General features: G+C 48.1%; 2 protein-coding genes across 6 annotated transcripts in view; one reads left to right on the forward strand and one right to left on the reverse strand.

Annotated features, from left to right (window-relative positions):
* pkn2b (protein kinase N2b) overlaps window positions 1–1,424 on the forward strand; it is a 24,787-nt gene extending 23,363 nt beyond the window's left edge. For both annotated transcript variants that reach the window (XM_028961281.1, XM_028961280.1), the window contains 3 exons: window positions 11–118; window positions 195–275; window positions 367–1,424. In XM_028961281.1, coding sequence (XP_028817114.1) covers window positions 11–118; window positions 195–275; window positions 367–570 — 393 coding nt within the window. In that variant the 3' untranslated portion in view covers window positions 571–1,424. The remainder of the gene's footprint in view (window positions 1–10; window positions 119–194; window positions 276–366) is intronic.
* Window positions 1–9,982, reverse strand: part of LOC114768869 (kynurenine--oxoglutarate transaminase 3-like) — a 12,967-nt gene extending 2,985 nt beyond the window's left edge. Inside the window, exons 1-15 of one of the 4 annotated variants that reach the window (XM_028961282.1) lie at window positions 9,790–9,982; window positions 8,970–9,061; window positions 8,828–8,892; window positions 8,424–8,568; window positions 7,173–7,322; window positions 7,007–7,093; window positions 6,796–6,921; window positions 6,580–6,700; window positions 6,238–6,314; window positions 4,982–5,071; window positions 4,723–4,909; window positions 3,479–3,552; window positions 3,322–3,408; window positions 3,177–3,243; window positions 2,360–3,112 (exon numbers count right to left, since the gene is read on the reverse strand). In XM_028961282.1, the coding sequence (XP_028817115.1) occupies window positions 3,178–3,243; window positions 3,322–3,408; window positions 3,479–3,552; window positions 4,723–4,909; window positions 4,982–5,071; window positions 6,238–6,314; window positions 6,580–6,700; window positions 6,796–6,921; window positions 7,007–7,093; window positions 7,173–7,322; window positions 8,424–8,568; window positions 8,828–8,892; window positions 8,970–9,061; window positions 9,790–9,898 (1,476 nt within the window). In that variant the 5' untranslated portion in view covers window positions 9,899–9,982 and the 3' untranslated portion in view covers window positions 2,360–3,112; window position 3,177. Of the gene's footprint in view, window positions 1–2,359; window positions 3,244–3,321; window positions 3,409–3,478; window positions 3,553–4,722; window positions 4,910–4,981; window positions 5,072–6,237; window positions 6,315–6,579; window positions 6,701–6,795; window positions 6,922–7,006; window positions 7,094–7,172; window positions 7,323–8,423; window positions 8,569–8,827; window positions 8,893–8,969; window positions 9,062–9,673 lie in introns of those variants that run through there. The other 3 variants (XM_028961283.1, XM_028961285.1, XM_028961284.1) reach the window with 3 other exon arrangements.
* Between the last annotated feature and the right edge of the window lie 4,908 nt (window positions 9,983–14,890).

Below are 14,890 nucleotides of genomic sequence, written 5' to 3' on the forward strand. Positions count from 1 at the left end.
GTTCTTTCAGTCTCCATTCCCTGGTGATGACGAAGAGGAGGTGTTCGACAGCATAGTAAACGATGAAGTTCGCTACCCGCGCTTCCTGTCCACGGAGGCCATCTCCATCATGAGAAGAGTAGGTTTATATATATATATATGGGTTTTTTTCCTTTGTTTTTTTGGCTCCTTGCGAACGATGATTCTGTCCACAGTTGCTGAGGAGAAATCCTGAGAGGCGTCTTGGTGCCGGAGAACGGGACGCTGAGGAGGTTAAAAAACATCCGTTTTTCAGAGTAAGTTGCTCCACTTTTCTTTTTTTTTTTCCCTCCTCAGGCCAGTTATCATTTTAAAAATGATGTTCCGATAACTCTCTTTCTTTACCAGAACATGGACTGGGCGGGACTCCTCGCCAAGAAGGTCCGTCCTCCGTTCGTCCCCACCATCAAGGGCCGCGAGGACGTCAGCAACTTTGACGAAGAGTTCACCTCCGAGGCGCCCATCCTGACCCCGCCCCGCGAGCCCAGGGTCCTGACTGCCAACGAGCAGGAGCTGTTCGGGGACTTTGACTACATCGCAGACTGGTGTTAGCGCCCTCCCACTGTCCCAGCATGCTCTACCACCGCCCGCCCCGTTTCAACACTGTGAACCTCTCCACGCCCACCCAGCAGGACGCCTGCGCGCCCGTCTCCGGTGCCATGGAACCGACCGGCATTTTTTACGAAATTCTGTACCTATACATCTATATCTATATATCTATCTAGCGATCGATCGATCTGAGAAGCGTTGTAGTGAAGATGTTTTGTCTGGTCTGAGCACTGGGACCCCGTCAGCAGGACGTCCTGAGAACGTTGACTGTTTTCTACACTTCGTTGCCCAGGACGATCTTCACAAGATTGCTGCCATTTTTCTTCCTCCCCTCCATCTTTTGTATCCCCCCCCATGCCTTAAATTCTTTTATGGATAAAGGGCTTCAAAAACCGTCGGGTTCTGAACACCTACCAAAGCCAACTGCCAAATAGTCCTCCTTGTTGGGTTTTTTTTTGTTTTTTTTCGGGGCGTCGGCCGGGCTCTCGCCTGCGGACGGTTGCGTCCGAACGCCGGCGAAAATTCTACGTTCTCCGTTTAGTCCCGGACTAAACCGCAGCGAGGGTTTTTTTTTTTTTTGGGTGGTTTTCAGACACTCGTCACGTTCTATTAACAATCATGTACTCGCGTTGGAAAAAAATGTAAGTTATAGTTTTATACTGTATTTTTTAGAATATTAGCATTTTGAATCTGCTGTATGTTAATTTTTTTATATATATATATATATATAAATATAAAATTATGAAATGTGGATTTATGAATATCGATGAGGAGAGGGCAGCTCTGAGCGATTCTGAACTTTTCAAAATGGAATGTAAAAACTGTATATTCATAAAAGTAAAAAACGACGTGTATGTTTTCTGCGTTTGTTCGTTTCGCGTTTGCCTTTCGCTGTGAATTTGACCGCCTCGCCCTCCAGGCTCCAGCCCCAGAGACGTGGGACGAAGGGCCATACTTTCCGGTGTGGGATCGGCCGCACGGTCCCGTGCGTTGGACAACCTGACCTGATTGAGAGCAGGCCCCGGAGAAGGGCTGTTCAGGGCAAGTACTAACAGTACGAGGAAACGCACACAACCGATCACCAATCAGACCTGCTGAACTGGTCCAACGGTGCAGAACAGCCAGATTGTGGTAGATGGTGGGGGGAACAAACCGTATAAACCCGCGGCGGCTTCGGCGCCTCGAGCGGAGTTCTGCAGGAGCCTGCTGGACTGGTCCGACAGCGCCGCTTCGGGGGCGTGTTGCCACGCCCTGATCCTGGGTGGGTGGTAGTAGCCTAGTGGGTAACACACTCGCCTGTGGACCAGAAGCCCCGGGTTTCGAATCCCACTTACTACCATCGTGTCCCTGAGCAGGACTCTTAACCCTGAGTGTCTCCAGGGGGGGGACTGTCCCTGTAACTACTGACTGTAAGTCGCTCTGGATAAGGGCGTCTGGTAAATGCTGTAAATGTAAAGGTAATCCTGGAGAACCGGCCGTCCCCTCAGGATCCCCATCGGAAACTTGAGGTTGAAGCTGGCATGAAAAGGTGGAGCCGAGGAAGAGGGTGCTCCTGATACCTGGACCTGGGTTGGAAGGGCACCGCGAACGTGGAAGCCTGGGCTTCGGCTCTCCTGGGGGGACACGGGACAGATTGCACACGCAGGAAGAGGAAAGGGAAGCCGGGAAAGAGGCCTGCAAGGCGAGACCCCGCCCCGCTGTGCCACCAGGCCTTCTGGGAGCGCCGCAGACTCAATTCATCCGGCGGCCGGAAGGGGAAGGAGGGACAGAGGACTGAACTCAGGTCACCCTCTGAATTCAAAATGCTTTAATGTAAAAAAAAGCAGGACGATGTACAGAACAAAAGCAAGACGAGTCTCGTCCACGGTGTCACAAAGGACTGACTGGCTGGGACAGGACTCATCCCTACTTCTCAAACACCATCAAATATTCACACAAGCGTCCATGTCCTTAATTACACATGTCCAGGAATCTCTGAATGAATATTTAGGGCCCATGGAGACCAGGTTTTGTCAGACTCTGGCGCCATCTAGTGGCCGCAGGTGTCGTATGGTATCTGTCAGTTCAGACCGCTGATCTATTGAACGGAGGAGGTTCTGGATTCTGCCACCGAACAGGTGACTGTCCTCACATCTTGACACCGTGTGTACGGGTTGAATTAGACAGCGGCTGCCTGCTTAAAAAGCCTGTAATTAAAGCACGGCGTGTCGGAAGAGACATATACATTAACCTACAATCAGTAGTTACAGGGACAGTCCCCCCCTGGAGACACTCAGGTTTAAGTGTCCTGCTCAGGGACACAGTGGTAGTAAGTGGGGTTTGAACCTGGGTCTTCTGGTTCATAGGCGAGTGTGTTACCTACTAGGCTACTACCACGCAGAATTGTGTTGTGTGGATGTCACCGTTCCCTACCGAGTCCGGGAGGCGGGAGAATGATGAGAAAAAACACAACTCGTTTTATTTTATTCCTTTTCATTTTTGTTCGATTCCCGTGTCCTTTGCACCGAAACACCACAGCACGTTCATGTAACGCTGCAATCAGGGCCTGGATAAACAGCATATTTAGTCTCTCACACACACACACACACACACACACTAGTGAGCTCCACCTCAGACGGAGGTCTGCTGGCTCCAGTTCTTCAGGATGGCCTCAGCAGCATCCAGCGTGGCGTCCTGCTGCAGAGACGAGACAAAACCATTTCAGGAAATAGAAGAGCTCGACGTTAAAATCTGATCGTGTCCGTTCCTTCTTACCTTGATGAAGCAAAAGCGGATGTATTTCTCGAACTGCCGCTTGGTGTCGTCCCCGCAGAAGGCGGTCATCGGAATCCCTGCCAGTTTCTGTTTGGGAACAGGAGGTGACATTTAAAACTCGGCTCCTGTGCCACTCGGGTCCAGATCCGCGCCGCACCTTCTCTTTGATCATCCACTTGTTGAACCTGTAATCATACGGCTCGTCCTCCTGCATGTGGGACAAGTCCTGATCTGTGTACAGAAACACAGCGGGTGAGTTCCAGGACACGGCATGTCCCCATTACGAAAGATTTTTACTTACTCACGTAGTTATAGCAGAACCACCCTGTTTTGACTGAGCGAGCCGTGATTAAATATATTATAAAGTGAAGTGATTGTCATTGTGACACAAAGCAGCACAGCACACGGTGCACACAGCGAAATGTGTCCTCTGCATTTAACCATCCCCCTTGGTGAGCAGTGTGCAGCCATGACAGGCACCCGGGGAGCAGTGTGTGGGGACGGTGCTTTGCTCAGTGGCACCTTGGCGGGTCGGGATTCGAACCGGCAACTTTCTGATATCATCTGGAAACACTGTATTTAAGTGGAAAACACAGTTCTGTTTGATCGTTTCTGGGTCAGTGGTGGCCTAGCGGTTAAGGAAGTGGCCCCGTAATCAGAAGATTGCCGGTTCGAATCCCCGAGGTCCCCTTGACGAAGGTGCCGTCCCCACACGCTGCTCCCCGGGCGCCGGTCACTGCTCACACCAAGGGCGACCGTTAAATGCAGAGGACACGTTTCACCGTGTAACCGCGTGCTGTGCTGCTGTCACTTTCACGCGACATGCAACACGGGCGTAGAGGACTGGAGCTGCACCGCTGTAGAAAGCCAGAACACCTCCATTTCAATTATGAATTTTTCCTTTAACAATTATGGAAAAACAATCATTTGTTTCCACTTTCCACAACTTTTCAGCTCTTCACCGTATACATGAGAGCAACGCAAAAGTAAACCGAAAAAAAGGACAAATCAAGATTTTTACGCTGTTTCGCGCCCATCGTGGTGTTTAGGGTTGTAGTGGCCTGGTGGATTAGACACTCGCCTATGAACCAGTAGACCCGGGTTCAAACCCCACTTACTACCATCGTGTCCCTGAGCGAGACACTTAACCCTGAGTGTCTCCAGGGGGAGACTGTCCCTGTAACTACTGACTGTAAGTCGCTCTGGATAAGGGCGTCTGGTAAATGCTGTAAATGTAAATGTTTCCGTACCCCAACACGATGTAATCTGAACTGTGACTTAAACCTGTACGTTGATGTAAACTTTTCTACTGCAGCCGTACGGTACATTTGAAGAAAAATCGGGTTAAATTCAGGCTTTTTTTTTTTGGGGTTCTCTGAGATCCGGTGGACCTGAACTCACTGAGCGCAGTCACGTCCGCGATCATGAAGTAGCCGCCCTCCGGCACCACCGGGGCCATGCCCGCCGAGCACAGGATGCCGGCCATCCGGTCCCGCTTGGCCTCCAGCTCCGCGGCCAGCGAGGAGAAGTAGCAGTCCGGCCGGCCCATCCGCTGGAAGTCCTTCTGGAGACCCTGCGCCACCGCCTCCTACAGGGACCAAATCACAGGCCGGTTGGCGCTCGGCCGCGGCGTGCCGGCGGGCGCCGAGGTGCTACTCGCCTGCAGCGGCGTGGGGCAGGTGTACAGGGTGTTCTGCCACACTGTCTGCAGGTGTCGGACCAGGTGCTCCGGGCCGATGGACCAGCCAAGCTGCGGGGGAAAGGCAGCCGGTTCACCCTGGGCCTGCTGCGGCAAAATCTCAATCTGCATCGATGCCGCGCACAACATAATCCATCATATCATAACGACTCAGAGAAACGGCGTCAAGGATCCAGAACAAGTCCAGTTGCCGGTGAAATGACCTTTTTTGAGGTAACCATGACCTGGATGACTGGGAACCTTAGCAGGTATCATAATGACGTTGCTTGGTGACATTTTAGTTAAAAAGTGGTGCCGGAAGTGACTGTGACGGCCTGATTTGAGTGAAGGTTAGATTTGGAAAAAGTTCAGTTTTATGTGTATTTACAGTACAGGCCTGTGGTTTGGACACCTTCTCATTCAACGTGTTTTCTTTATCTTCATGACCAAAACTATGAATGAACACATGTGGAGTTCTGTACTTAACAAAAAAAGGTGAAATAAGTGAAAACATGTTTTATATTCTAGTTTCTTTGCTCTGGTTACTGCTTTGCACACTCTTGGCATTCTCTCGATGAGCTTCAAGAGGTCGTCACCTGAAATGCTTCTCCAACAGTCTTGAAGGAGTTCCCAGAGATGTTTAGCACTTGTTGGTCCAGCTCACCCCAAACCATCTGGATTGGGTTCAGGTCCGGTGACTGTGGAGGTCAGGTCTCCGCTTTTTGTTAAGTACAGAACTCCACATGTGTTCATTCGTAGTTTAGAACCTACCAACGTAAATGGTCATGAAAATAAAGAAAACGCATTGAATGAGAAGGTGTCCAAACTTTTGGCCTGTACTGTACATACGTTTGAAACGATGGCCCTCTGAGCGGATCCGCATTTTTACTGCACTTTGTATCTGCGTTCGATTCACGCTGTTTAAAGTTTGTTGTGATTCCGGCAGAAATTGATGCCAATCGGCTGAATGATCAGCCGACTGATCGCTGGTGCCGGACAAGCAGTCGGCGTTCAGTCCACGCTCACCTGATGCCATGAACGGCAGAAAAACGGCTGTTTCAGACATCCGTGTGAACGAGGCCGTAACTCTCAATGTAGAAAAAAAAAAATCGATGGGATGCATCCAATCAAAACTCCTCAATCTTTACATTCGTCACACCTACTGCCAGCAATACTGAAATGGACAAATTCCAGTTCTTTTCCCAGAACTCGAACCCAGAGATTCAGCAGATGGTCACCTTCCATCCAGTCACGCTGAAGGTCTTCCCGGCGCTGCCGATGGTGACCGTCCGCTCCCACATCCCGGGGAGAGTAGCTGCAGGATTCCAAAAAGTTTCAGACAGCAACAAGAAAAGGCTTTGAACATCACCTAGAGCTGTGGTTCCCAACCTGGGGTTCACGACCCCCTGGGCCCTGAGGTTATCAAAATTAGATTTTTTTTTTTTTTAATTGTGAATTAAAACAAAAACCTACAACTGCTGTGTATTTTTTTTTTTTGCAAATATAAGTTTGTATTGAAGGAAATTGGGATTGGGGGGTCCTGACATGTCTTAAAAGTTGGAACCACCGTTCTAGAGCACCTATTTTGACGTGCTGGTGGCCTCGGTATACGAGCCACTCGTACACCTCGTCGCTGAAGCACAGCGTGTCGTGTTTGATGCACAGGTCGGCGATGGCCTGGAGCTCCTCTCTGGCGAATATCTGGCAACGTGGACACAACATCATTTCAGCCATTTGCAGAGAGCGGGACGGTTTTTCGCGAAGAAGGGGGGGGCGCAGTGGAGAGAAAGACTCGCCTTGCCGAGGGGATTGTTGGGCGTGTTGATTAGTATGGCTTTGGTCTTGGAGTTGAATTTGCTGGCAAGTTCTTCTTGGTCCAGGACCCAGTCAGCGCTGCTGGAGGTGGTCTTCATTCCGGACTTCTGCCAGTGGAAACAGAATATCCTGCCAGATGAACGTTATAAACTGGTTATTAAATCACTATTAGTCCACCACCATCTCACCTACCGGTCTCAGTGGTATAAGCACCGGCTTGGCCCCAGCCATTCGAACCATGGGAACGTAGCAGTCGAAGAAGGGCTCGATAATTATTACCTGGAGAAAGAATCATCGTCACCAAAGCAGCCTTTTCCCTCATCACCTGAACGAAGCAGTCGGTGACGTCTTCACGGACCTCGTCGCCCTCGTCCACCAGGGCCTGCATGCAGCTGAACAGGGAGCCGTAGCCGCCGACGGTGACCAGAATCTCTTTAAAAGGATCCAGCTGCCGGCCACAGACCGTCCCGTAGACCTGGGACAAGGCCTTCACCAGAGACGGATGACCCTGTTGCATCCACGAACGCAAGTAAACTTCAGACGGGTTTTTTTTAGCGTGGCCTACAGCTACTCTCAATGAAAGGCCATCTGAATTCCCCCTTTGGATTACAGTGCCGTGCAAAAGTTTTTTTTTTGTTCGGCAGTGAAACAAATTAAAATATTTTTGCATTCTTTCCAACAGGAACCGAAACAGTTGAGGAAGGGACTGTATTCAATTTAATCCAGATTAAACAGTGAAAAGCGACTCGGTAAATTAATGAGTGTTAAAACTTGTACAAAGTCCACCGATGGAGAACGGTACTGTATTGCAGATCAGAGTCTCTTTCTTCCAAACACATCACTGGTTCGTGGAATTTTGTCGCATTAACGGAATTGCTTGCTGCTTAGAGCCAAGATTTTTATTTGTCACGTGCACATTTATAGCTGCACAACACGCAATAAGGTGTGCTGTTTTTACTTTTTTTAATCTTATACATTATCTTTCACTCATTTGCACACCTTCACCCTACCTGTTACACATATTTTACTTGCAAAATTTGCAATACGGTCGTCTGTAGCAGTCGCAAAAAAGCATTTCACTGCATATCATACCGTGTATGACTGTGTATGTGACAAATAAAAATTCGAATTTGAATTGAATTTGAAATAATATGCATCCTGATCCACTCTGTTTTGACTGTGCGCAGGTTAAAGTAATGGTTATCAGGGTTTCAACAGACACTGAAACCCTGGAAAAGTCATGGAATTTTCCCGGCCTTGAAAGGTTTCGGAATAAGAAAATAAACGTGTGAGGGTTCTGGAAGACGTCGATGAAATCCGTAATGAACTTCCTGTAAGACTGTCTTTTTACGCGGTGAAGTGCATTGTGCAGTGATTGTGCGATAACCCGTTTGCAACACTGAACGTTCAGATGGTCGGGTCGGGAGGTGTGGTGGCACGTCCTCGTTCGGCATCCTAATAACAGTGGCTTTCTTTTCACTGCTTTGTACTTTTGCACAGCGCTGGAAACATTGGATTTTTTAATATAAAGAAGCCACAAACAACAAAGTATGCATCATGCATGAATTAGCAACGTCACATCGCTTTAGATGCATCCGAGGGAACTTACGAAGCCTCGTGTGTACTGGTTCATCCGGTCGACCCGCGCGGCCTGCGCGAGGCCTTCTTTTACGTACGAAGGTGGGGGTACGTCGGGGTACCCCTGACCCAAGTTCACGACGGTCGGGTCTGCAGCCACCGACGTAAAGGCCACCCTGTCACACAGAGAGAAACTGAGCGTTGATTTAAAAAAGATAAGAGGGAAATTTACACGGTCACGGCAGACAGTGAACAACAGTCAAGTCAATAAATACATCAAAAAATGCCAACTGTATAATATAAAAAGTTCAATACAAAAACTAAATGCTCTAAATAAAATTAGAGTATTATAAATATCTGTGTATATATATATATATAAAATATATTTGTGTATATCTGTTTATATTGAATGCTAAAAAGCGCAGCCATCCTTACCACACATTTTTATCCAGGCCCTCAATCCGCTTGGCGTTTTTGTGCCTGAAAGTCGCCATGCGGACCTGGGACGGAAAAGCGGAGTGAGGCGCAGGTGACGGAGGGTTTTTAGTCCCGTTTTCACGCCACAAAGCTCGCTTACTGCTGAGCAGGAACAGGGCGGAGCTGGACTCCTTCCCGAGAGCCGCCAAGCAGCAGCGCAGCGCCGGAGGGCCTGGGGGGCAACGGTCATGCCTGCACAACACACAAAATCACCCCCGAGTTCACACGTTTCCCCAAAACTGACACAGAACCGGCGCGTCCGGGTCAAATACTTCATATACAACTTGTGACCAGACACACGTCCACTACACCATTTCCAATTCGGGTGCTAGTAGCCTAGCGGGTAACACACTCACCTATGACCCAGAAGACCCAGGTTCAAACCCCACTTACTACCATCGTGTCCCTGAGCAAGACACTTTACCCTGTGTGTCCAGGGGGACTGTCCCTGTAACTACTGATTGCAAGTCGCTCTGGATAAGTGCGACTGGTAAATGCTGTAAATGTACATTTTTCTTATGTGCAATATGTGTGTGTATATATATCCACGTACTTATATCCTATATATGCAGGCGTTTCCAAATATCTTTTATCTATATACTGATATTTTCATTTTTAAAACTCCCATCCGCCAAGACTATTTATTTTATATTATACAGTCGGAGTATTTTTTTTTATCTTATCTTATGATGATATTTCTCAAGGACGCAGTTTCGTGCTGAAGCTCGAACTTGAACTTGCGGCTCCGGTCGGTCAAGTTTGAATGGACTCGAACGAGACGCGCTATTTAAGCGACAGGCTTACGTGTAGCGCACCGAAGCGGCACTTTTATCGGCGCCTGGTCTGCTGAAAAACGCCCAACGTCGGACAAGAACGCCGCAGTTTAATGCCGGAGAAACGCAGAAAAGCGACTTACTCACAACAACGCGCGTCTTGCGTTTCCGCCGCGGCAGATTCGACGCGGGCGAGCGGCGCCCCCGCCCCCTGAATCTGGCCAATCGCGTCGCGCACTCTCCGCCCGGCCTTCATCTGACGATCCACGACGTCGATTTCGCCACAATTTCGTCGCGCAAAAAGGCCACGCCGTCGCACGCCCGTCCCTCGGTGCGTGTGTCAGTGACCAATACGTGTCGATCCCGTGACAGCAAACGCCGGCAGGCATTTTATCCCCGGTGCACGGTGACGTTAGGGGCAACTAGACCACGTGGGGTGTCAAAATGAACCCCCCAAAACAGCGCATATATTCATTTCCCCTCTTTAATCATACATTACACATCATATAATCATACCTCAGATGCACGCAAACAAACAAACGCTGATCAAATATTGATTTAGCTAAACAATGTATTTTTTTATGGAACAACGACATTATGTGTATTTAGAAACTTACAGATCTCTAGATATCGACATTATATTACTGACACTTTAGTTTTAAAAAACATTGTTATTTGTGTGCGTTTTTCCGTTTTAGAGTTGGGCCATATTTGCATGATGAATAAATCATGTCATATTTCCGCAGATAAATCATGTATAAATAAACCGACTCTGCCACTGCATGCAATAGTGCATGAATAACGTCCCTCCAATATTCTCCCGTTATTTGCCCTTGGCGTGGTGTCGTCATTGTTATTTAGTGATTCCATTGTCATTCCAGTAGGTGGCGCCAGACGGTATCCCATTAGGGATAAAAGCACTCCCAGATCCCCCCATCTTACATTTACAGCATTTACCAGACGCCCTTATCCAGAGCGACTTACAATCAGTATTTACAGGGACAGTCCCCCCCTGGAGACACTCAGGGTTAAGTGTCCTGCTCAGGGACATGATGGTAGTAAGTGGGGTTCGAACCTGGGTCTTCTGGTTCATAGGTGAGTGTGTTATTCACTAGACTACTACCACCCTTTTTTTCATGTTGTTTTCATGTTGTTCTTGGGCTGCTTGTCTTGCACGCCCTGTGTCCCATGTTTTTGTCCATTATGTCGCCAGGTTTGTCAGTTTATGTCAGTATGTAATGTTGTTTAAACGTTACGTGTAGCACCAGGTTCCGGAGAAACCTTGCGTACCATCTAACATGCACGGAGCTGAAAGGACCATAAAGCTCAACTTGATCTCAAACTTGAATGGAAGGTACAATGTAACCTCGGCCAGTCAGAAGTCAGGTGCTGAAATAGCAAAGCTCAAAAAAGCATGTGGCCGCGTGTTAAAATGTTCCTCCGGCGAGGTGACTTCTACTTCGCACGTGCCACGCGGCCCATGTGGTGAGAGGTCACCGTGAGCTTTTAAACGCAGCGATCACCATGTAAATTATGATGCTGACTTTATGTTCCAAATATGAATAAAAGGATGGGTTGGGCCCTTATTCTTCATGAGCAAGGACAAGTCTTCATCCATACACTGAATACACAGCGCATCTGCAGAATTATGCATTCTCTCCATTTCATTTTCATATTTGGAGTCATAATCCACAACACAATTTTATTTGTAGCTTCAGTTATTCCCCAAAGTCCACCTATTACCGTTATCACCCCCGCCTTGTAGACTAGTGCGCGGCATGGGACAGTCCCCCCTGGAGACACTCAGGGTTAAGTATCCTGCTCAGGGACACAGTGGTAGTAAGTGGGATTTGATTCATAGGTTCATAGGTTCACCCGCTAGGCTACTACACTGTAGGGCCTACCAATATACTACATCGTCAATGTTGCAGCATCTGAAAGGAAAGCATCCTCACGCCACTTCCGATATTTACAATTGCTAATTGATACGGATGCTAGAACGCAAAGTATTTGTAATTATTCGTAGCCTTCGTTATGAGTCTTTAGTGATTGTCGTTGTGATGCACAGCAACGAGTGTCCTCTGCATTTAACCATCACGTATATGCAAGCACATACAAGGAATATGATTCCGGTAGATGGTGTCTCTCAAGACCAATGTAGGAAAAAAACAACAACAACAATGTGCAAGGATGTGGTGTTATTGTACAAGTTGTGGATTTGTTTGTGATTTATAAATAACTATATCTACTTTTTATGAAAACAAAAAACTAAATCTTATATACAAGTGAACATAAAGTGCATTGTGCAATGATGACCTTACGATTACGGGTCCGCTTCCTCACCCGCTAGGCCACCGCTGCCAAATGAGTATCAGGAGAGCAAACACATCAAGAATCCCGGACGAGCCCATCACGAAGAGGGCAGTGCCATGCTTTAGGGGCAGTGGTGGCCTAGCGGTTAAGGAAGCGGCCCCGTAATCAGAAGGTTGCCGGTTTGAATCCCGATCCGCCAAGGTGCCACTGAGTAAAGCACCGTCCCCACACACTGCTCCCCGGGCGCCTGTCATGGCCGCCCACTGCTCACCAAGGGTGATGGTTAAATGCAGAGGACAGGTCCCTCATGTGGAGGACCAAAGGCATTTTGAAAATGCTCGTCACAGACATGCGCCCACGTCCCTGGTGCAGTACGCGGGATTTGAAAAAATATGATTAACGCTTCCAGTCCCAAATACACCTTCTTTGAACTGATCTGGATTATTCTATTATTGGATTAGATTAGATTATCACTCAGACGGGCTATAGCAGGGGCTGCACCACTTTTTCTTTTCTATTAACTAAGGACAAGTAGGTTAATTCATTTGCGAAGTTGAATTTCATAGAAAAAGCGTTTGGATAAAAACATTTTTCTTTGTGAGGAATAACAGCAAATTCATTTTTGTTCATTTTAAGAGGCCTTTCAACCAAAAGCAGGATTTATCCGAATACTCGAGAACTCGATGAGAAAATCGACAGCGCACTGAAATGCCAACATATTTGATATTTGGTAAGCCCTTATGAAAGGTAACAGTTTGCTCAGTTCATAATGATCAGCATCAGACTCCCCCGTTAAAAGTTGCAATCCTGCTAAACGGACCCCAGCTTTTTAATTAATAGCACTCGTTTTCCAGAGTCCATCGCAGTACTAATTTATTTATGCTCTCAGCAACACATTAAAAATGAATCCCGAAGCGAGAGATCCCCAAGATGATCTCAGCAGCGCAGCCCTACTGGGTCCGACTATTTCAATTAAAAGAGAATTCATAATATTTTCTCATATTCTCCATGCAGTTCAATTTTCACGGACTATTGGAATAAAAAAAATATTCCGCTGAGAGCCTCTGGCATGAGCCTCTGGTATTTTCGAATACATTACATGGTGAATAAACAAGTGTTACTGCCTTGGTTGATCTCTTACTAGATAATTATACATATACATATATACATGTGTGTGTGTGTGTGTGTGTGTGTGTGTGTATATATATACACACATATATATGGGCAGTGTTGGCCTAGCGGTTAATGAGGCGGCCCTGTAGGCCGGTTGCCGGTTTGAATCCCGAACCGCCAAGGTGCCACTGAGTGTCAGGATTGGGGGCACCTAACCCTGCCGTTATAAGGCGCTATTGAGCCGCCCATCAGCAGCTGCGACATTTATTTTGGACCCTGCAATTATTGTGCGTAATGTTGTTTCAGTTCTGGCAAGTTCACAATGACAATCACTTCACTTTCACTTCTATATATATATATAAATACATATATATATATATATATATATACACACACACACACACACACACATGCATTTCATGTTCTGCTACTAAGAAAACTGCGCCATGTTACAGAAGTATCAGAGGTTTAAACACACGATGGCACGAGGTGACGTGACTTCAACCGATCAGAAGAAGCATGGGAAGGCTGGTAATGTGGGCACATCTGTAGTGCACTGTGCTGAGGGCCCGCTCTTCCTGGAGAAGCTCTTAACAAGTCCCATCAGTGACCCAGCCACAAAGTCAGAATTGACATGAACTAGCTGGACGCGAGAGGCCACATATTGTAGCGTTGGCAGCCAATAGGGGTAGTGAGGCAAGATAGTGATCTTGGGTGAATGCCTCCCCTGTTGCCCTGCTGCTGATCTCTTGTTGTGCCGGTTCTATGTGGTTCTAAAGGTGCTGTCTCTTCCCTCCCCATCACGAAGCCCGTCTGCTACGTATGATCAGTGATGCCATGTTTGTCCAGACGTTCGTCTTATTAGACCCCTGCGGGTCATTCAGTGATGTTCCGTATGATTCCAGCTGCAGAGCGAATTCTACGAAGGACTCCCTGCCAATGAACGAGCTGCTAGTTCGACGTGTCTGTTCGTGGTAAAAGATTGCTCTGTCTGAGCGTAATAAATGTGCGAGCAGCATATCCCTGGGACCAGAAAAAAAAACGATGCAGATAAGCACATCTGTCCGGATGCTTTATGGTCATGTGCTCCAGGTACGCGGTGAGCACCAACAAGCCGAGGTTCTGGGCTAAAATAAACTAATAGAAAACCTTCACGCTGCGTACGCTGCATTGTGGCAGGAGGGAGTCAAAGGACTCGCAGCCCACTGCAGCGTAATGCGACACGCCGTCGATATGCAATCACCGAAGGAATGAGCTGGTAATAAGACCCCGCCACCATTACCACGGTGAGCAGGCATTCCTGGGGCCCCGGAGCCTCGAATCTGGCTGGTGATAAGCGTGCAGCGGTGGCCCTCCTCCGTATACACGCGTTCTGCATTAAAAGCAAGTAATTCTACCAGAAGGGGCTTTCGCTTGAATACGTTTTTATTTGACGTGCATGGCGATATAGAAGATCTGCGGAGACAGAGACAAAAAAAAAACAAGCCCCTGACCCTGGTGCACAGGTCAACACAAGATGGCCCCCCCCTTTGTCCAGAGGCCACCGGTCTCCATGGAAATGTGTCTGGATAAGGCCTGGCTGGCCCTCCACGTCAACCTTATTAGCTGAGGGAATGTGACCAGCTGCACATTCTTCTCGGTCCAGGACGCGGACGGCGGCGGCGGCGGCGGGAGGAGAGTCGGCGTTGCCAGCCACAGCTCGCCGCACGGCTTCCCGTATTCCCGCTCGCGTGCCGATATTGCTTAATGAGCCCCTTCCTGACGCCGAACGTGTTCGCATCGTCCACTCGGGATGCACAATGTGCATCGCCGGTTGCCTGGC

The sequence above is a fragment of the Denticeps clupeoides genome, chromosome 19, assembly GCF_900700375.1.
Source record: "Denticeps clupeoides chromosome 19, fDenClu1.1, whole genome shotgun sequence".
In the NCBI taxonomy this organism is placed as follows: Eukaryota; Metazoa; Chordata; class Actinopteri; order Clupeiformes; family Denticipitidae; genus Denticeps; species Denticeps clupeoides.